The sequence below is a fragment of the Lissotriton helveticus genome, chromosome 11 (assembly GCF_964261635.1).
Source record: "Lissotriton helveticus chromosome 11, aLisHel1.1, whole genome shotgun sequence".
NCBI classification, from domain to species: Eukaryota; Metazoa; Chordata; class Amphibia; order Caudata; family Salamandridae; genus Lissotriton; species Lissotriton helveticus.
This window is the reverse complement of record NC_136072.1, coordinates 57,661,741-57,685,428: the sequence shown is the minus strand read 5'-3', so window position 1 is coordinate 57,685,428 and position 23,688 is coordinate 57,661,741. Positions and strand designations below refer to the sequence as shown.

Sequence of the window (23,688 nt, the reverse complement as noted above, 5' to 3'; positions counted from 1 at the left end):
AAACTTATCGGCCCCCAGGATCAACTCACATATAACGGAGGACTTCTGGACAATCCATCTGCAAACCTATTTCAATGCAGACCCCCAAAGCAATTTGCAAAAAACAGCTGAGCTTCATGTTGCATTACCTCTGCCCCCTCTTTACAGGAAGAAACAACCACCTAGTTCCTCTCTAAAAACGATTGAGGGCAGAATCCAGCAAAGTCATCATGAGGGTGCCCCTGGGCCAAACGGCTTGCCACCAACGTTATACAAACAAGACCGAAAGTACTGGTCTGGCGCATTACTACCGCTCTTTGACAATATCACCATAACAGGAACAATCCCAGAATCCCGGAAAGGCTCCATCATCTCACCTATTTACAAAAAAGGCTGCAAGAGCGACCCAAAAAGCTACAGGCTCATCGCTCTTATTGACATCGAGGCCAAGTACTACGCGGGCCTTGTCCTAGTCGATCTCCGGGAATGGGCAAGGGAAAAGTCCTTAATCCCAATCAACCAAACAGGGTTCCAGGAAAACCTGGGAACCACCTCAAACATCCTGGCTCTTTCCCTTTTAGCCGACTCTACAAAAGCAGTAAGAAAACCATTATTTGTCTGCTTCATCGACTACAAAGCTGCCTTCGACAGCATAGATCGAGGAAAACTATTGTCAAAGCTAGCACGATGGGAAATACCTCCCCCTCCTGAACCAACTCATCCTACTACACTCCGAGACATGGGTCCAAATTAAACAGGGGAGTGGCGCAATCGTATCCAGGTGGATCCAACCTCCAGAGGTTTAAAGCAGGGCAGCGTTTTGGCTCCCACCCTATTTAACCTCTTAGTGGCTGATCTCTCAACCGACCTAGACAACTGCAACCATCATGCACCAAAACTGGGAGGCCTCCCTCTTTCAAACTTACTGTATGCCGACGACTTGATCTTAATCAGCCAAACACCAGTCGGCTTACAACACTTACAACAATTGCTCTACACCACGAACAACTTCGTCTCAAAAAACGGGTTAGAAATCAACCTAGAAATGTCGAAAATAATGGTGCTAAACCAGCTCAATCCAAAAAAGCGACTGAAAAGGCAGCTGGGCGAGAGAGAACTTGAAGTCGTCCAAAACTACAAAAATCTAGGGATTATTTTCGACAAGAATGGGTCATATGACCAACAAAAAGAGGGGATTCAGAGACAGGGAAGCCTCCTAGCAATCACCTTGAAAAATCTAAAAAGCAAAATAACAGGACCAAACCTGCTCCTGCTGCTTGAAGTGCTCCATGCAAAGCTGCTACCAATGCTCACATACGGCAGTGAGGCCATGCAAGGGATGGATGAAGAAACCCTGAATAAAACGGTTGCTAAAGCTTTAAGAATAATTTTTAAGCTTCCCAAATACACCTCCCAAGCCCAATTAAGACTTGAATTTGGAATGGTAAACCTGAAAATAAGCAGGAAGGCGGCATATGTAAAAAGCTGGTATAAAATAAAGAGCGCAGAGGCGGGCTCACTGAACTCATTCCTATGGAGGGAAATATCAAGGAATAACGCCTCACCGGCCAAAGCCTACCTTCAATCAGGGATTAGCATGTTAGCCCTGGTGGACATTTGGGAGTCAGGACTTCCATTCAACAACGTCAAAGATCTGGTAAATAAGTCGACAAGGCTTGTCTCTACTAAAAACGATAAAGAATGCCTAAATAAGAGGGCCCACAGCTGGTTTGTGATACAAAGCTACCCAAAATGCTCACCACAATCGTATTTCGGCACCAGCTTTTCAGGACCACTAAAAGAAGGCTTCTTGGCACTGAGGATGGGGATTTTACCTGCCAAACCCCACATGCCCCCGTGGAAACGTACATTTGCATCTACACTATGCAGATTATGCGGAGAAACTAAAGAAGATATGCTACATCTCCTATGCATATGCAAGTTCCTAGACCGGGAGAGGAGAGAGCTGTTAAAACCGCATATAAATGAAATGCATATCCGGTCTTGTAGACAGGCAGTGAAGGCCCGTTTCAACGGGCCAACGTTAAAATAACCTGCAGTTTCGTCCGCTTCATGAAAACTGCCCAAACAAAACTTTCCGCCGCAGCCTGAGCATAATTGCGCACGCCCAAGCCCCTTTGTCCGGAAACTCTCCCCGACTCCCCCCACACTCCGACTCTAAGTCCAGCCGTTCAAGACCACACAATAGACTATCAGATCTACGGCCACTGGCGTCGCCCCCAGATCGGGACTCACTCACAGCCCTTATTCAAACTTCACACCTCTACCGCAAATATATTGTATGTATTTTAACCAGTTAACTGTTCGATTTTAAATCATATCCACCACGTTTTTAAGGAAATATGAAATCAAGCTATATATGTATTCATTTATAAATTGTATACTGATGTGTGGACTGCTAGGATTTTAATTAATCAATGCAAACTTGAACTTGAACTTGTAACAAGAAAGTAATAGAATCCTTTACTATAGTTTGTAGTTTTAAATGTGTAATATTTTTTTATTTAATTAGTAATTTATAATTTTGTAGCTGGGTTTGGGTATGTAAGGGAAAATCCGGGGAAGTTATTTGAAATATATATTTTTATTAACATTTTATATGAATTACATATTTAATTGGTAAATAGTTCTGTTATTTGTTATTTAATACATTTTTAAGGTATCCATACGACTTTTTAAGAGTATTAGCCTTTATATAATTGATGTATATTTGTATGAATTTTTTTTAAATGCTGTACTGTAACTACGTGTGTCTTTTATGAGTTTAAGAATTGAAATAAAGACTAAATCGAATCGAGTTATGTAAATAATTTTTTATTTGAATCATTTATTAATTATTAAGTGTATTTAATAAAACCAACATGTCTTTTATATGTAATATTATTTATCTTGTCTTATTTAAGTAATATGTTAATGTTATTATTGTTTATTGTATTTATATTTTCATTTCATGTTTTTGGTGGTTTTTTGGTAGTACAGAGGCAAGTGACCTTTAAATGTATTTATTCATTTATGTTTTTTTATTTATCTGGTACATATACTTAATTTTCAACATGTTTTAGTGATTTTATTATTTTACATGTTTTTTAAACAATTACAAGAAGTTGGAATGGTATATGTAACCCTTCTGAAGACCAACACTTTCCCTGATTTTGCTTACAGTGATGTTGGAATAGTAAATATAACCTCTCCGAAGTCCAACACTTTCTTTACTGTTTCTTAGATTAGACTTCCCCTTTAGGAATTTGTTTCTGAAAAACAAAAAAGGTTGGTTTGCAGCTAGCTAATGCACATCACTTCGAAGCTGCGGGACAACCACAGCAGCCACCTATCCACCAGAGTGGAGGGCGTAATTTCCTCTGTCACCCTGTTCAACAGAGTAAAGAACCCGAAGGACTCAATAAGATCTGAGTTACAAATGTGTTTTCAGTACTGTATCCTCCGCCACTTCTGTTTACAAGAAGCTAGTGACTCTTATATGTAAGTATACATTTTTGGAAATAATTAATTTCTATACCTTAGAGAATACTTCGAGATTTAGTAGCCTAATATGCCTTTAATCACGGAGGCAGGGAATAAAGGTAGAGAGAGAGTGAAAGGGCAAGAGAGAGAGAGAGCGATAGACAGATAATTTCTGCTCCCATTTGACTTCTTAAGGCTAACACTGTGTTTGTACACAGTAGACTGCACATCTAAAGCACATTCAATGTACTGCCCTTGTTTCTCTTTGCTTCCAAGGATAAGATGAGGCTTCGCTGAAAAGGGGGTGCACCTAACATGTATCAGGCTTAGCGGAGAAGAGAAAGGTTAATACCTCCCTAACAGTCAACAGGGAGACTAGTGATAGGTGACAGCTCAGTATTAAGGCAGAGAGGCAGGTATTTTTACCCTCATGGACTATTTTACTCTCCCGCCCCATGCCCCCTCCTCCCCCCACATAATTATTTATTTTTCACTTCCCCCTGAATTCCTGTGGTAGTAGTTTGAGGTTGACAATTATTGGACAAAGTAATTCACCACAAACTAGCGCTACCTCTTCTTCTCCCCTTGTTGTGGAGTATTTGCATTTAGGAAACAGATAACCCAGTGATCCACAAACAGGTCAAGAAATCTTCTTTAAAACAATATCTTTATGAAGAACCATTTGGTTGCTGGGAAAACTCAAAGCCCCTCATCTTCTCTGTTTAAACTGTGAATTCACACACATAACCCAAGTACTGAGTGTCTAAAATAATCAAAGTGCCCACCATGGATTGTTCCCAGAACCCATACACTGTCCCTTCATCTAGGGAAAATATCACACAGAGTTAAAAAGAAAGGGAGTACAAATAAAGAGAGGCTCAGAAGCATAATCAAATCAGTTCTACAGAGCTCAGATCACCAACTGTGATTTTTAAAGAGTTTATTTTGGGTTCTTCTCTAATGTTCTGTCTACTCTGTCTGCTACTCAGCCCTGCCAAGAGCCATGCATTTCAGGATATATTTACAAATTTTACAAAATGTTACCACATGTCCAGTCATTGGCGGCCTACATGTCTCTGGATAACTTAAGACAATGGTTGGGAGGGCATGACTCCGAAGGATTCAGTACTCTGTAGTGGAGGTTAAAAACAGTGACCATTCCTCACAGTGCCAATTGGTGGATCAGTAAGGTGTCCTGAATATGTGCAATCCGTTTCTAGTGCAGAGTGGATAGTGTGATGGTTAACCCTTCAGGTAATCCATTTCAGTGATGCAGTACTCATTTACATTTCACATTTTACTTCATCTTGCATTCCCTAATAGTGTATGCTTTATCCAGATGTCATGTTTCTGTATCTTTCCCATGTTGCACATGACTCTTTTTTAGTATGCTGTGATCTGAGTCACCTCTAGGTGTTTTTAGTAAGTTCAGGTTATGGGTGGGCGTGCAAGAAGGGGCCCAATTGAGAGTGCAGGAGCTGATGGCTGAAGGCAATGAGAGTTTCTCACAGGGCCTATCCGTGGATCAGTAAGGTGTTCAGGCTACCAATCCTGTGCATCTCTGCAGATGGAACAGTGTGATACTCACATATGTGCCCATTTGTATTCATAATTTTATATGAAAGTGTGTGAAGGAGATACACAGCTTTATTTATTTATTTACTTGAGTTTTATGTAGCGCTGGCTAGACCCGAAGGTGTCAGAGCGCTTTACATATGGAGAGTTACATAGGTTACAAGTTACACATTGTTACAGAAGGTACATCAGTTACAAGTTACATCCTTTGGTTCATGGTGTGTAGAAGGGTAAGGGGGTAATGTAAAAGCGTAACGGGGAGAGAGATCAAGCGGAGCATAGGCATAAGGATAAACAAAGCAGGCAGGGGTGAGAAATTCAGGGAAGAGAGGAAAGGAATAGAGGAGGTAGACAAAGAATGAAGGACGGAAGAGGTGGGGAGGGGGTAGGAGACACATCGTGGAGATGAGGAAGTAACTGTGTCTGACGTCCAGCTGAGTAGGAGATGGCTCCCCGTGGTAAAGGGATCATTCCTAGGCCTCCGTTATGTGTGATTCCCTTGTCGTGATGGACTCTCTCAGGGGGGTCAGTGAGACTCCAGGGCATAGATTCTGGATCCCTCCCCAACAAGGGGAGAGGAGTGCTTTGGCCACGGGCACACTCTAAAAAATGAAAGGAGGGAAGAGGTGTGGGAGGGGGTAGGAAACCCAGTGGGAAAACAGCTGTTCAAATACTCAGTACCAAGCAATAGGAATGTATTTTGTTTACAGGTGAGGACAGAGAAACAATAGATGGGTGTGTGATAAGGGGGCAACAGAAAGTAGATGCAACACATAGTGAAAAGCAATGACCAAGAGGAAGGAGATGATGTGTGAGACATGCTGATGGAAGAATTCAAAAAGATGCATGGAGAAAAAGGCTGTAAGTCACTAACCATTGTGAATTTGTGGCACAGTGATAAGCAGCGGAGAATGAGAGTGACCGGGACCCTTTGACGATGAATATTTCGTCTATTGACCTTGCAGTCCAAATTTTAGGAATTGAAGCATGTAAGTTCATTGTTGTGTACAATGTTTATGACTCATCTGGGTGCAATAACAAAAGACTCTATGAGAGGCATCCAAATGCTGGTCACTCTTTGATTCAAAGTGCCACACATTTGGCAGTAGAATGTCGCTCATTCCCATACTGAAACCATTGAGAACCCCTCATAAACTTGGCAGCTAGGGCTACTGTGGTCAGTGGCTGTCAATCTACTACATTTCTCAATATTGTTCCCATAAAATGAGGTCTCATGCAGGTCCTACCTCAACCTGAAGGTGGAAACTGTCTATGTTGCACCACATCTCACAACCATGGTGCTTCTATCCCTAGCCATGCTCAATCTCTGCGGGAAATGGTTGTGGCGGCACTGTAGGGCCCTAACCCTTCAGGCGCCTCATTCAGCTCAAGCCAATGAATATTTGTGAGATATGAGAGCCTCTCATCACTTTCTGCTGTGGGGACATCATTTTGTGCTGTGCCAGTACTGCAGAGATAGTGTCATCTACCTCCCCCTGCTGCTGGTGTGTCAGGACCTGGCTTGTTATAGGATATCCGCAGTCAGTGCTATCCTGAGCCACAGTAGTGGTGTTTCTGTACCTTTTCAAAGGTGAATCCCTTCAGCGAGGTCTGCTTCATAGCCTGTCGAAAAAGGATCCCTCCGTTGCCATATCGTAGGACCTCATGCACCACGGCGTTGGTGTATGGAAGCCTATCCCGGTCCTCGTAATGGATCAGATGTGACTCTCCCAGGACAGTATCCAGTTCCTTCTGAACTTTTTCTGAGGAAATAAATGTACAGGTTGCTTGAACGAAAACAACATTTTGTTTTTGAGTTTCTGACTAGCTGGAATTGTGTTGCTTTATTGTTTGCCGCCTTTTTGGATCATGGAAATAGATACTTTCTAGCTCTGCAGTAAGTATGATTCCATCTTAGGGCCCCATTCACAAAGGTAAACTTACACTTTTGTGTAAGCTTATGATTGCGATTGTTTGCTATTCTCAGCAGCATTTTACTAGTAATATCTTTACGACTGCAGTATCCGGCACTTAAAATGAAAAGATAAGTGTTTAGCCTAGCCATACATGTATTCATCTGAGCTAGCACTGAGCTAGCCTTATTCATCTGAGCTAGCACTGAGCTAGAGTGTCATGTTTGCTTTTCCCCACATCTATTTTTCTTTCGTCTACTGTAGTGGTTGTGAGATATGATCGATTGCCAGAGCTTCCAACTTTGTGAAGCCTAAACAAAGTAATCTTTTCAGAAAGGCTTTTCGGAGTACACAAGTAGTACTTTTAGAGTACTCTTTTAAATGGCCTTGCGTGGTTTTGTGAGTTACCCCAGATACATCTAACCTATGAGTAAAATGGGATTATTCTGGTAACATTCACATACAATTAGTATAAATAGCAAGGACTGTGCAGTTTTTCAACTTTCAGTAATAAGAAGTTGGATGTTTCAGGCATGATTCACAAAGATTTGTGAGAGAACATAAAACTTTATGTACTTGTAAATGCTTTTGTGAATCACCCGTATATTTTCTTAAAAGAGGGGGTACAGAAAAGGCAATAGCAGTGCTACCATTACCCATGTGCCCTTACTTACTCTTGAAAGACCACTTCTAGTGCCTGACCATGCTTGAATTTCTGTTTGGTGCTGGGATATGTTTTACAAAGTTACAATTTTTTTTCCATTTGGAAGTTTAGTACAATGTGTCCTGTAAATGTTTACACCATGCACACAGGGCACCAGTCAGTGGTGGTGAGGACAAGAATCTGGGTAAGTACATCATCAAGTTGAAGGCATAGCAGCTTACAGGAACTGATCATGAAGGTTAGGACATAGCCACTGCTCTAAATAGGCTGATGGATGATGACCATAATGAAATAAAACTGAAGTGCTCCTTGGACAAGTTGACCCACTGTGGGTTAGGGACTTTACGTTAAAGCCCACAGGTACTAAAACAAAATTAAATTAACATATTTTAACTTTTTTGAACTATTCATAAAGGTAATCTACTGTTTCAAAAATAAATATGAATACAATATAATTAATAGTTTATTATCAGCTATGAAAGGCACAAAAAGAGTGTTGAGGCAAGGTCTGCACCTGTCACTGTACGTGGCTGAGTAGTAACTAGTATTGGTGATGGTGCTAAGAAACCAGGAAGTACACCCCTCTACACTTCCTATTGGGGAAGAACCCCAAAGACAAAGACAGAAAAAGTGGACTCAGCACCCATCAATTTTAGATTATTGATAAAAGTACAAAATAACATCAAGTGTCCATGATGATTTGAAGAAAGTCACATGGTCCAAGTGTTGTCTTTGTATTCAAAAAAGTGTTTTCTTTATTGATCAGTGGTCATTTAACCGCATGCGTGCTAGCGGTTTTCCCGCTGCGGGCTGTGATTTTAAAAATCCCGCGTTACGTGACAAGGTCAGCTCGTCATCCGCTTTGGGCAGGTTACGCCCATGACGAGCTGAGCTCGTCACGAGCGTAGAAGGGGTTAAAATCAAATATTTTTAAGTGATCAAAACACTTTTTTGAATGCAAAGACAACGCTTGGACTTTGCGAATTTCTTCAAATCATCATGGACACTTGATGTTATTTTGAACTTTTATCAATAATCTAAAATTGATGGGTACTGAATCCACTTTTTTTGTCTTTATTATCAGCTATGATAATACGCATTTTAGACTTACAATAATTGAAATGAATTCTATTCATAACTTTAAATAATATTGACTACAAAATAAACAAATATACATTTGAAATTTTAGGTGGGATTTTTATATTTAAAACGTACGAAAAATAATTTCTTCAAAACACATAAAGGACACAAGATGTAATGCTTTGTATTTGACAAAGTATGCAACCAGTGAATACATTGAGGGTACTGCACAGTACTCTGTGGAAAGAGCAAAACCTCTAGTGAGAGGTGCACAATATAAATTAAGAAAGCAAATCTTCAGCCCCTTTTCGCAAAAAACATTTACAAATGGCAGCTAAAATTGGGGCATAAAGGATCAAGCAATACTATTTTAAATCTGTCCAGCACAATTGATGAGCTTATGGACATTTGTAGCATGTTGACATTTTAGCTAGCTAACCTGGTTTAACATGCACCTCAGTGGGCAACATTCTCATGTCTATATCTGATGGTTATCATATCAAATTATGTGTGGTGGGGAGAGAAAGGGTTGCCATTATAGTAAGGAACAATGGGCCAGATGTAGGTAATTTTATTTTACCACTTCTTAAATACCGAATCATACCGATTCGGTATTTAAGAAGTGGTAAAATAGAGGGGGGGAGATGTAGGTATTTCAGATTCGGTAAATACCGAATCGTTAAGATTCGGTATTTACCGATTCTGTAAATACCGATTCGGTATTGCCCATTGATTCCTATGGGCCTTGCAGCCCATAAGAATCAATGGGCAATACCGATTCTGTAATTACAGAATCGGTAAATACCGATTTTAGCAAGGGTGCAAGGGGTGTCACTTTGACACCCTCTGGCACCCCAACAATAGGCATGTGCGCCATGTGGCACACAGACATGCCCTAAGGGCATGTCTGTGTGTCACATGGCACAGGTGTGCATGCACACATGTGCATGCACACCTGGATTCGGTATTTTACCACCCAATTGGATTGGGTGGTAAAATACCGATTCTTAAAGCCCTGTGGCACTCTGACATGTGCCAGCTACATCTGCATTTACAGAATCGGTATTTTACCGAGTCTGTATTTACCGATTCGGTAATTTTACCGAATCGGTAAATACAGAATCGGTAAAATACCGATTCTGTAAATGCATGCCCTACATCTCAAAATCCAATTACCGGTCGGTAACGGACGAATTCGGCCGTTACCGACCGGTAATTGGCCACCTACATCTGGCCCCAAATTTCCAATTTGATACAACCAATTGACCACATTAATGACATTGAAATAGTTATTTTGCAAGACCTGAACAATTCTTTTGACTTACCGTCCCCCCTACATACATGGCATCTGTGCCTATTGGGTTGGTTTTAAGAGCTGGTAAGTTCTTTAGTCACAGGTGATTCTCAGCATATTGTTACTGGAGATTTCAATTACTGAGTGGAGGACACCCCAGCAGGTGGTAAAGATGAGGAATTTTCTGTGTGCTTGACCCCCCCACTCATTAAAAAACGGATACATAAAACTTTGCCCCTTAATCTGTCAAATATTTGCTCTAGGATACTTTCCCAGAAAATGGAAGAGTGCCTCTATTCTTCTGCTTCTGAAGAAACCAAATCTGGATGCAAGCAATCCCAGTAACTACAGACCCATATCTCGTCTTCCTCTCCCTGCTAAGATGGTGGAAAAAGCCATGAATACAGAGCTTTCACAATTTATCCAGAAATATGAGCTTCTGGATCCCTCACAGTTTGGCTTCAGAAGTGTGCACAGTACGGAATTGACTCTGATCACAGCCACAGAACAGCCACAGAACATATTAGAAAAACACTGGATCGTGGAGACACCGCTGCCTTATTCTGTTGGAAATCTCTCATCTGCGTTCGACACAGTGAACCATGGCCTTCTAATCAAACGCCTTTTATCTTTAGGCATAAGGGGCAAGGCCCTTAAGCTTCTTCAATCATTTCCTTCAGACAGAGAAGAATTTGTTAACTAAACAGCATTAGATACCCTTTTAAATTACCCTGTGGGGTACCACAAGAATAATCATTGAGTCCAACTCTCTTCAACCTGTATGTAACACCTCTAGTACTACTGAAAGCTACAGTTTCAAGGTAGTCTCATATGCTGATGACACCCAAATTGTGGTGTCTATTACGGAAGATCTAGAGAGGACCACTGCTTGTTTCCATAATTACCTGCAACAGATTGAGAGTTGGATGTCTGAAGCTGAACTAGGATAAAACTGAGGTTCTGCACTTTGGCAAACATACATCCTTTTGGTCTCCTAACTGATGGCCCCAGGAATTGGGAGCGCTCCTCTTTGATGAGAAACTCTCCTTTGAAGGACATGTTAATGCCATCAATTCATCTTGCTTTTTAATGTTCAAAATACTCAGAACGTTTCCCCCATTTATCCCAATAGACCTGAGCAAGGCAGTGATCTCTGCACTTGTCTTCTCTAAAATTGATTATTGATATCCTTAGTGAGCAGAAAAAAATCCCTGCACAAGCTCCAAATTGTTCAAAATGGGGCAGCAAGACTACCTTTAGGGATACCAAAATATCAATCAGTCTCCCACGATCTCCCTTTACACCACTGAAGAAGCGATGGAGTTTAAATCTCTTTGTATAGCTTTCAAGGCCCTGCGCCTTGAGTGTCCATCATCCATAGGGCAGTTTTTCCAATGGACATTCCTTCAAGACCACTAAGATCTTCCTATTTGTCTAATGGGGTTGCTCTCAAGGTTAAGAAAGCCACCGGGGTGGCAGAAGCTTCGTGGTGCCAACGGCCAAAGTATGTCACTCTATGCCTCTGAAGGTAAAAAGAACAACTAATTTATTAACTTTCAGAAAGGCCCTCTATACGTGGCTGTTTAACAAATAGCTATGTTTACATTGCGTTATCACTTCTCCGCCTATTGTCTGTCTGGTTAGTCTTTTTTATCTGTCTTCTTTACACTGCCAGAATATCTAGACACCCACGGGTAGTAGAGCACTTTATAAATTGCTATTTAATTTCAAATGTTTCTTGAATTTGATCAGATTACCACACTACTCAATTCTCCATTCCCTTATCGGCAGGGAAGGGACCTTCTCATAAACGAATAGTTTTGCTTCATCATTGGATTAAAACTAGCTCAGATGTGCTTAGCAATACCCATAAGCAAGCCAGTTCTACTCAGAACATATTGGAATCCCTAAATGAAGTTCTCACTAGATTCTTTGATTTTTTTTGGTGGCCAGCAAGAGTTTATTCTAAGAAGATTATAAACATAGCCAATGAGGTCTTTAGTGTTGTCTGACATGACGAGAATATTGCTGTAGGTTGAACCCTCCCAACTGTTAACTGATCAATTGAATGCTGTTTTCCAGACAAGATTATACAAATTAAAGTGGACACTGAGATGGGCCATTTCCCTCCTTCCTATTCAGATGACCATGTGAACATCACACAGCTGTCCTCCTTTGAGCAATGTCAAGGGACAATAAGTATACACAGTGTCTGACCTTGATAACTAACTCACATTAACTAACCAAATTCCTTCAGCTGTCCTAACATGTTCCTTTTCACTTTGAAATGATTAAGAATATTTTACAATTTGTAACCACGTAGACCAGTGGTTAATGCATCAATTGGTTGCTAAATAGAAAATGAAAGCTCTCTTTATATTGGACATCCAAGCACATAATTAAATATACACAGGTAGTACAAAATTGAGCTGCTTGTTTATATTTGAATGGTCACAGGTGTGATGACTCTCTGTCGCTCTTATAGAGCCTACACTGACTCCCCAATGAACATCAAATCCAGTGGAAATCCCTCTGTGTTACCTTCAAAGCACTATAAGGTTCGGGCCCCACCGTTCATCTTTAAGTGAGTAGCTCAGCATACCCCAATTTATACTCTTTGTTTATCATTTGCAAATGTTTTGACTGTACCTACATTTACGTATCAACAAGAAGAGAGGTAGGGAGAAAGGAACACTCTTATTCCCCACTAATCATCCTAAACAACAATGTAAGAGTGTTCGTAGCTCATCAAGAGGGACAAGATCTAGAGCACAAAGAGAAAAAAAGAGAGAAAAACAACACCCATTTGGTGTTATAGAAAGCCCTCACTCACCGACCTGGTCGGTGACATGCTTCATCATTGGGCCCCACTGGGAGTGGCCGAGTGCCACCCCAGTGTGCTTCAACGCCAGGTTTTACTGCGGAGCGGGTAATGTGAAGTCGTGAGTGGCTAAGTGATTGTGTAGGTGAAAATAGAAAGTGTAGGTGGTGAGGTTAAAAATGTCTTAGTTGTATCAAAAATAGTTTATTGTCTGATCACTAGGACATATTAAAATATGTGTGGGAAAACTGAGCCAACTAAATTGAAAGGCTTGTTTCCAATAGATTTACGTGCTGGTCAACATGTTTCTGCCAATGTTGGTGTTAGTTTACCTGGCATTCGTCAGGACCTATCATGTGCTAAACCCTGGCGGTATGGACACGCTAAGGCCTTCCCTACCAAGGGACGTGAAAGTAAAAATTATGTCGAAAAAGTGCAAAAAAGGGTAAGGTACTCGCAAAATTTGGAGACCTTAAAAAGTTATTGAAAATGCACCTGTGGAAGGAAAGTAGACAGACACACATGAAAAGACATACAAACGATTAGATATCTTAATTCAGAGGCGTATCAGTTGTCAATGGTGACTCTGTGCTCCAGTGGTAAAACAGACACACACACGATGGGGACTAGCAATAAATTAGGGCCCCGCCTGTGGGTATGTGCTGATCTGCGTGGATGTACAACAGACCCGTATTGCAATAGTTGATGGACTAAGCTTTAATCGATAGGTACAAAGTTGCGCCCATCGAGGCGCGTGAGTGTCTGATTGCGCCAGCACCCAGTGAGCTAGGGGAGATCAAGCTCCAAGAGATTCTAGCGGTACATAATAGAAACTGCGCTCAAAAAAGTGCGTGAGGAAAGGGGAAGGATCAATAGGCCAAAATAAAATGGTTCTCACTTTTCTGGTGAGATACTATCGCACCATAGACCTCGGGAGGGGGGTGGTGACTCACTTGACACACCCTGGAAGGAGAGGGGAACAAAGGGGTTAACCTACATAAAGCACAAAGGGGTGCAATGTACTTATCTGGAAGCGATTCCTTCGCGTTACATGCACTTACGCCCTCAACGTCAAGCACCCGCTTGGTACCTGCATCTACCCTCGGGAACAGCGTCTCGTAGATGAAGGACTGAGCCCGGTGCGAGGATAATATAGTCAGAAAGCGAGGCCGTTCGCGTTTCCGGGGTGGGCGGTGCCCGTGTGGTAGAGCGTGGCCAGAGCCAATCAGTGGCTACGCTCAGGTGAGGATGGACTCTTGTCTCGGAAAGACTAGAATGGTGAATGTCTATCCATCCAGGCTGCGGTTGATACCTAAAAACTTCATTGAGTTCTGGGCCGATGTTGAACGTGACACCTGGGCGGTGGGTAAAATAGCAGCAAAGGGACCAAAACGGATTCCCAGGACTGCTTAGTGAGGGCAAGCATAATGGGATTGGAACGTATATGGAAAGACCGCAACTAGACAAATGAAGCCGGCGTGTACCGTTAATAGCAGGGATTAGGTGGCATAATCGGTGCGTACTGAGCTCAACCTTAGCTAGTGACGATGCGGGGAGGCAATTCTGATAGTTTACTGGATGGGTATAGCCAGAGTGTGGAAGTGTGATGCCACTATGTGCGCTCATGAGGACGGGGGTGCAGTCCTGGAATAGGAAGTACTTTATTTTGTTGCAAAGCATTCTCTAGTAGTAGGCCTGCAAGCTTCTTTGAGAATGGTCATACATTCAGAAGTGAAGCAAGATGGCGGTCGGCTGAGGCGACCGTTCACAGCTCACAGCACATCGATCTATTGAGGCCCTCCGATCTCCCCCCTGGCCTGATTAGAAGATGCTGTCAGATGTACTGAGTACTTTGGTGAGGCTACCGAGTGAGGCGGCAAGCAGCTGTGCCCCCACATGCAAAATTGCGGCCGGGTAGCAGGAGCTGGTATTGATCTGCGAGAAGCATCATAACACGTTGACCCACCCTGACTGCTGTTGTTCCGAGCTGCACCCATCGGTCAGGATGAAGCTGAAGGGACAAGCAGCAGCTCGAGGGAAGGCAGGCAGCCCAAAAATGAATACAGCACCAGTATCTGCCCATTCTGTGATGTAGATATGCACTGTAGCAGAGGCAGCAGCTCGGCAGCCTGGTCGCCGAGGACAAACCGTGACCTGGAAGGACGACGCTCCAGAGAGGAAGGGGAAGGGGGGGGCTGTTCGCCAACAGCACCTGCCAAGTCCTACAATTATGGAATTACTCTGAGACTCTAGGCCGTGACCGGGGCCCAGATCTGGAACTGGGACCAAGGAGCATGTTGTAGTGGAGGGCCCAGACAAAGGTGCCCGGAAGGCAACACTAAAGGCCAGCCTGCAGTTAAATGATAGTCAGGCAACACACAATCTGATAGTGCCTGGATATGTGACAATAGCGAAGGGGGCACCGAGACATCTAATGCGGGCATTTCAGATGGGGGGAGGGGAAGGGACAAATATGACCAAAATGGAGATACCTATACTTATTCTAGCAATAATATTCAGGCTGAAAATAAAATAATAGATATCACAAGTAGAGAAGAAGGGGAACTACAGAAAGATCCCTCTGAGAACTCTCAACAGAATAGGAATAGGAAAACTCTTGACAAGACTTTGGGGCAAGCACAACGTCAGAGTCTAAAGCACAATAGGGAAGGCGGGGGGAAGGATACTGATGTAGGGACAACAAATTATTTCTACTCACTATTGGATGAAACCTGGTCTGTGGGTGATTCTGACTCCTTGTCAAGTATGAGCGAGAATGAAAGCCGACTCAATACTAGTGGAATGGAGTCTGCCGCAACCATGCGAGAGCTAACATGAAGTCAGTACTCTTGGGACAGCACAAAGAAAAAGGAAAAGATATAAATTGGGATTATTCTCCAACTAATCAACTAATGGGAGCTGCTGGGGTCAAAGCACCTGATTCTGAAGGCATTGCTATCACTACATTGGATGCTATCTTGCAGTCTATTATGGCACATCGGGAAGAAACAAGGCAGGATAGCAGACACTCCCAGACAGGTATCCGCAAGGTGCAAGGGTCAGTACGGAAAGTTGCCAAAGCATGCAGCGGTATCTCTGGCCGACTGACAGAGTTGATGATGGATATTGCAGCAGCCAAGAACCTGATTGAATCACGTGAGGCCAGGTTAGCTGATATTCAATGGAAATTGAATGATCAAGAATACCACCAGCGCCGGAACAACCTGCGTTTCCTCGGTATTCGGGAGAACAAGGAAGGCATGGACATGCGTCTCTATATGGTGGATCTATTAAGAAGGGCATTTCTCGATATCAAAGGGGGGAAATGGGCTCAAGAAATCCAACGCACCCACCGGGTCCCCTTAACATTGAAACAGCCAGTTGGAGCTGATGTAAAACCTAGAGATGTACTAGTGTATTTTGGGAATGATCTCCTCAGGCAGATATTTATGAGAAGGCCAGACCGGAAAGTAAGCACAAGGTAGATGACATTGAGTTCTTCACCCGACCTGACTTTTGCCATGTAACTGTCAAGAGACGTTGGAGAATACAGCAGATGATTAGTCCGTTTCAAGCAAAAGGTACAGAGGCCTACCTGATGAACCCAGCAAAATTAAAAGCGGTAGTTGGGGGCAGGACTTATTTTTTCACATACGAGATTAAAGCGAAGTGATTCTTGGGGGAACTCGGTGGGTGGGTGCAGGGAAAGTAGGACTTAAATATTGACAAACTGTCTGGATGGTCAGGATGTAGGATCTGAAATAGAATAGAGATAAACTAGGGGTTTGCTGAAGTGTGTATTAGCTATTGTGTTTCTCTCTTTCTTCCTATTATTTTATTTTTGATATTTTTTTGGGGAAGCTTCTGTTTGCCTTTTGATTTTGGTGGAATCTAATGGATTCAATAGGAGGGTGGGCTCTTTAATCTCAGTGTAGGGCTTCTTCATCACCTAACAGACCACTGGTCTTTAAGCTTCCAGGGGAAGGGAGAGGGGTAGGGTAGGGTAAGGTTTGGTGGGTGGTAATGAGGGGGGTGGGAGCGGGAGGAAGAGTAAGGTTCAAGGGGCGTAGGAGTGGAATAAAGGGGACAATACACCAGAAAACAAAAGCAAAAGTAGAAGATCTAGGAAAGAACTTTAGAGCATCCTTATTACACCATGGGGTATGCATCTCTTGGATTCAAATTATCTCTGGGTTAATAAATGTTAGTATTTCATATACCTTGGCTCTTTTCTTTTTATAATTCAGCCCCCCCCCCCCAGGTTCGCTGAACAAATCCTCAACTTAGCCATAGTTAGATACAGAAATCGTCCATATGGTGTGGATGGACCATTTTCAACATGTACTATACACCTGCAAACCTTTTTGGATGGGGAAAAAGGGAGAATGACAACTGTCCTAGATGCCAAACTGGTCCGGCAGACAGCATACACATGTTTTATGCATGCAGTAAATTGATACCTTTAAAGACTGGTATAGAGAACTTCAGGCTACAAACAACTAATAGGGCGATCTCCATTAATCCAGCTCTGATGCTATTAGGTTATGATGGTCGAGTTAACTTATCAACATCACAAAAGGATTTCGTATTTATTACAATAGCTATGGCATGGAAAGATACTGAGCCCTCCACTTATCTGGCATGGTTCCATTGCCTGTTAAGCATTTATGCTGAAGAAACTGCATTATATAAGAGCAAGGGCCTCTGAGCCAGGAAGAAGGGCTAAAAGATCTGGGCACTTATGAAAACGCGGCTCATTAGCAAGACAGGATAAAGAAGCTGGCTATAAGCTTAGTCTGCTACAGAATAGAGGAAGAAACAGTAAATCACCCTAGATGTTAGCTGGGGGTCTCTGGGACGTGTGTCTGGGATTAACTTTGGATAGGCTAGGGGACTGCAAACTTGCTTTAATGTATTAAAGCAGCTCCTTCAATGCTGAAGTTTTTCAGTTTTAAATGTAGTGTAAACTATGCTATTGATGAATTTGGTAAGATAGCTAAGTATTTAAGGGATTGTGGGGCATATTACCAACAACTAGCGATAATTATCGCTATCTTGGCATAGCGGCAATATTTTTATCACCGAGCTGCGGCGATTTTTATCGCTTAGGAACCTTGCTATTATCAAGGTTTATCTCCTAAGCGATAAAAATCGGCCGAAATGCATGAATTTTCAGTGGTATTCATGCATTACCGAGCTAATGCTCTTAGCCATGTTATCCACCTACTATTGGATAACATGGCTAAGAACTGCTCAGGGACAGGTGCTAGCTTTTGGCGATATTCGCGCTTAGCGCGAATATCTCCAAAAGTTGGTAATAGGAGATAGCGATGTTAGCGACTGTTTCCAGTCGCTAACATCTTGGCACGCCCACTTTGCATACCATTAGTGATAAATTTCACTGACATGCAAAGCGGGGCCCAAGATGGTCGCTATCTCCTACTAGCTGTCGCTAACTGGTGTTAGCGACAGCTAGGTAATAGGGAGATAATTTTATCTCCGCTTTCTTGGCTTTTAAAGCCAAAAAAGCGGAGATAAACCCCCTTGATAATATGCCCCTGTATTTTCATAATGAATGAACTGTGTAACTTATTGATGAAATTACTGTTGTAACTGTATATTTCTTTTGTACTTTTTTGGATAATAAAAAAAATTAAAAAGCGAATGGTCATGCATTCAGGTGGGAGATGGAGATGACCAAATTCTATGACCTCAGGACCCACATTGCTAGGTTGAGTTCCTTGGAATTCGGGGGCCTGGTTTCTCTATGGTTCTGAGTGAGAAGGTCCAGGTTGAGAGGAAGCTTCTCGTGGGTAACTACTGATAGTTCTAGTAGTGTGGTGAACCAGGGCTGTGGGCCCATGTGGGTTCTGCTAGTATGAGAGATGTTTGCCTGAGCTTCCAAACCAGAAATGGAAGAAGAGGGAGAGGCTTAAACGCATAGGCAAATATCCCTAGGCAGTTCATCTATACAGGATTGCCCTTGGATAGCGGGTGTGGGAACGTGGAGGCGAAATCCAGGCATTTTGTGTTGTCTGCAGTTTTGAACAGACCAATTTGTGGAAATCCACATTTGTGGAAGCAAGGGAGGAGGTCCCAGGAGTGAAGTTCCTACTTGTGGGCTTGTTGCCCCATCCTGCTAAGGTTATCTGTTCCTGGAAAGTGTTCCGCTAACAGATAAATGCTGTGATGTAGAGTCCAATGCTGTATGGTTTGAGATAGGCGTAGCACCTGTAGACTATAGAAAATGTGCCCCCCCTCCTTATTTTTGTAAATAGCACATGGTTGTCATATTGTCTGTCCGGACTAAGACAACCTTGCCAATCAGGTGAAGAGTGAACACTTTCAATGCTTGGTGAACAGCTTGAAGCTCTAGATAGTTGATGTGGAGACCCTGGTGGTTTGGTGTCCCAGAGACTCTGGACTGTTAGATTTTGTAAGTGAAAACCCCAGTCTGTCAGTGATGCATCCGTTGTCAGGACGATGTGGGGATCAGGGTCTAGGAAAGGTTGCACCTTTAACAGGTTGTTTGTTTTCCACCACTACAGGGTGTGTTGAGTGCGGTTGTCTATCAACACTAGATCCTGTAATTGACCCTGTAACTGAAACCACTGTTGTTTTTAGACATTTCTGTAGCACATGCATGTGCAGTTGTGCATGTGGCACTATGGCAATGTATGAGGCATTCATACCCAGCAGGCGCATGACAGTTCTGACTGTGAACTGTTGACTGGCTTGGAAAAGTGGTAGTAGCATTTTGAAATTTTTGATTCTTGGTGTATTGGAATCGGCTAATGCCAGTTGTGTGTTTAGGATAGCCCCCAGACACGGTTGAACCTGTAACAGTAAAAGGTGAGATTTCTTGACATTGATGGTAAAGCCTGGTGGATGGAGCAGGTCTATTGTATTTTGAGTGTGTTGCTGGCACAGAGGTTGAGTGCTGGCTTTGATAAGCCTGTCGTCGAGATTGGGAAGCCATGGATGTTTCGTCTGCGTAAATGTACTGCTACCACTGCTAAGCATTTGGTGAATACTCACACGCAGTAGTCACCTCGAATGGGAGGACTTTGAATTGGTAATGTTTGCCTGCGATCACAAATCTGAGGCATTGCGATGTGCTGGATGTATGGGAATATGAAAGTAGGCGTCCCTTAACATAAATATTGTGCCCTTAATATCATTTCCAAAAATACAATCCCATTGGGTGTAGATGTTTTGTTATTATCTGCAGTGGGATGATATTTTCACAGAGGATATTTAGGACACATTATTTATGTCAGAAGATATTCTGTCAACGATATTTTAGTATCAAACCCAATAGAGGACTGTGCTGAATATAGACTTATATTTCTGACTTTGCAGGACAGGAAAAACATACCCAGTTCTCACTTTCAGTGGATGTAATTAGTGCCCAGTACAAGCCCACTGCCTGACTCGTCCGCCCTTTGTATCTTAAAAGTGTTTATGTGGCCTTATAATCAATAGCTTTGAGACTCACCTTGGATAGCTGGCTGGACCGCCATGTGCAAGAGTGCAGTGCGCAATGTGGAGGAAACTGGCACGGTTGCACCTATGAAAATTTCAATCACAGCATGGTTCATGTTGGCCTCATCATACGTAGAGTTGGCATCATCAGAGACCTGGATGGGATAAATTGGCATGGGATGAACACACTTAACTAGACGTTTCACTTAAACGGAAGATAATGTTTTGTGAGATCTCCCACATTTGATTGCTCATGGATGAATGCACGGATGCAGTCTGGGTGTGGATAATCAGCATTAGGCTTGTGCTGTTTTATTAATGGATACAGTTGGAAACCAAAGCCGTCAGAGCTGAAGGAACATGTTGCATCTCACATTTAGAGGAGGTGTGGTCAATAAAATGCTACATACCTGTAACTACAGAAGTCCAGCATTGATATCTTTCCTACATCCACATCATTTTGCCAGGCTAGAAACCGTCTGTGGTCACAGCAGTGTTCATAGACACATAGGGGTATATGTACGAGGAAGTGGCAGAGTGAGGCGTTAGCCATCATGGCTTAACGCCTCACTATGCCACTTCAGAAACGCAAGGCTGCACCATATTTAATGGAGTTTTTTTTTATATAGCGCAAACTTGACCCGAAGGTATCGGGTATCAGAACGCTTTACATAACACCAGTTGCGTTACATGAGGACACATTCATTTATTTATTTATTTATTTTTATTTTATTTGTAGAAGTTTTGTGATCCAAGTTACAACCAGTACAGCGATTTTTCAAACCCTCTCACCCCCTCCCACCTCCCCCCTGTAGGCCAGAAGTGCAGCGCCACATAGAACACTCTTCCACAGTTTTCACCTGAAGGTACACAGCCATTCAGCCAACAACCCCGTGATTAGGGCAGGCGACGATTTAAGGGCACTGTAGCATTGATACACACACAGCTCAGATTGTAGAGCGACAGTAACCTGATTTCCCATTAAGCATGGGCGGATTTTGCGAATTGGCAATCCGCGAAATTGCGTATTTACGGATTCGCAATCCGCAAAGTCCGCGAACTCTCGCGAATTTTGCGGATTCCTTTTTTTTTGTGTTCGCAAGTGTTTCTGCCATTTCGCAAGGGTTTTTTACCAGTTCGCAAATGCGAACTTACTTGTCGGGTAGCAACGGTCGAGACCATGTTGTTTCTACGTCTGGTTCATCACAGCACCCTCTGTTTCACCACTGCCACCCTCTGTTTCACCACTGCCACCCTCTGGCTCACCCATGCCACCCTCTGGCTCACCCATGCCACCCTCTAGTTCATCACTGTAGATTATGGGGGGAAAAGCACACCTGCCCTGCCTCAACTGACATGAATGAATTAGGGGCTGATTAATGTGTCACTGAATTTGAACTTCCAGGCTGGCACCTGCTTCCTTATCTGTAATTACTTTCTGTTGCAGTGTAATTTTGTTAACTGGACCTTTGTTGTATACTTGTAGCTATTCTCTGAGCCTTCTGTGAGGGTCAGAGCAGGGTCATAGAATTGTTGCAAGTAGGCAACTGAACTCTGAAGGGGCCCCTCAGGAAGCACTACAGGGAATGGTTACTAATGATAAGATTGAACTTTTGCACCTGCTGAGTGCTTTCAGTTTTGCAAAAATCCAAATATCCAGCAGCATCCACAAAAAGTAATCCTTCCAGGTCAAGATCCAAATCAAAGTGACCAGCACATGAAGAAAGCACTGGGAGGAGCCTGCTGGACAGGAACAGGAAGTTGGAGACTGTGGGGCACTTCCTCCCCCCCCCCCAAAATGGACTCCTTGCAAAGAAAAAGTGCAGGCAAATGTCAACCTGAGGAGTTATTCTGATAAAAATCATAATTTTCAAGGTTTATGCTGCCTGCTGGTGGATTTCTTGTGCGAAATTGCAAATTTTGCAATCTCCCAATTGCGAGATTGTCGCTGCCCGCCGCATCTACGTGTTCGCAAGTGTTTACTCCCGCGAAATTGTATAGTATTCTAGTTGGCAAGTGCGACCAAGCAAAAAATCCGCTTCGCACGGATTTTACGAATTTTCGGCAAGTTCGCGAGAGTTCGCGGATTGCGAATTTGCCGAAAATCCGCAAAATCCGCGAGCGGAACGGATTTTACGCCCATTCTTATTTCCCATCTCCCAAATTCCATAAACAGACCCATGATCCAGCTGTTGCTGCAACGCTTGCGCTATCTAGCCTCCCCTAGGGATTCCTGCGTCCCCTCCTCCTGGTCTGAGGCTGCGCAGGCTGTTAGGTATGTATGGTACAGCCCCCAAAAGCTCCTTGGCCTACTGGTAGGGGGCAGCAGTTCGCTATATAACTCAGATTGTGTACATGCATAAAGCATATCGTGAGTCCATCGCTTAACAGTTGGATTTGGGCCCCTCATCCAGCAGCATGCGACAACCCTGCGCGCTAGTAAAAGTCCCATGTCCGCTAACCTGCGGATTGCTTTTGGTAAGTTTTTGGTGTACCCTATCAAGGCCATCGCAGGGTCCGGAGGGACATCCACCTTGGTAATGGAGCTGAGTTCTGCAAAGATTTTTACCCAGAAATCATTAACATTTGAGCAATCCCACGCTAAGTGGAGAAAGTCTGCGTCCGGGAAATGGCATCTGTCACACTCTGCCGTGGGTCTGAGACCATACCTGCGGAGTCTGGACGGTGTGCAGTATACCCTGTTAAGAAATTTAAAGTGGACAAGCCTGTGTCGCCCATTCAGAGATATGCTCCGTGTGTTAGTGCAGCAGTATTTCCAAATGTCGTTACTCAGCATCATTTGTAAGTCTACTTGCCAGGCCAGTCTCGCTTTAGTATACGTGGTTTCCCTGTGCGAGATTGCTAAGGCGTACAGACGAGTGAGTCATTTTTGGGGGGTAGTGACCTTTGTGATGTACGTGAGTTCCTTAATCTCCGGTGGTTCCGCCATGTCCCCCCCTAGAAGTTCCGTGCAAGCATGCCTCACTCTGAAGAAGTGAAATCTCATCAGTGGGGAGGGTTCCTCCCGGGTAACCCGTGCCTGATCCCAAGTTTTCACCACCCCGTCACTGAATAAGTCCCCTGCAGTCTCAATCCCTAGTTGCCGCATCGCGTCAAGCACCCCCTTCTCACGCAGAGGGGGCAGCCAGAGTACCCAATCAATAGGCATGCTGGGTGTGTATAGCAGCGCACTACTCTGCCTCTGCAGGAGGTTATTCCACGCATGCGTCGTAGCTGTCAGTGAATCAAGTATTCCCGTGCGCCGATCTACAGGTTCAAAGAGCATGAGTGGGAGGGATAGCGGGAGAGCAAATAAGGCCTCCATCTTCAGGTGAGGTATGTCTTTGTACCCGTGTACCCAGGTGTGAAGGTGTGCCGCCTGAGCTACTCTGTA

At 43.3% G+C, this 23,688-nt stretch overlaps 1 protein-coding gene across 1 annotated transcript in view; it reads right to left on the bottom strand.

The window, feature by feature from the left end:
- The window catches only part of LOC144792921 (cytochrome P450 2J4-like), a 97,466-nt gene that overhangs the window by 21,121 nt on the left and 52,657 nt on the right, over nt 1–23,688 (bottom strand). Inside the window, exons 6-7 of the mRNA XM_078668122.1 lie at nt 20,308–20,449; nt 6,619–6,800 (exon numbers count right to left, since the gene is read on the bottom strand). Coding sequence (XP_078524248.1) covers nt 6,619–6,800; nt 20,308–20,449 — 324 coding nt within the window. The remainder of the gene's footprint in view (nt 1–6,618; nt 6,801–20,307; nt 20,450–23,688) is intronic.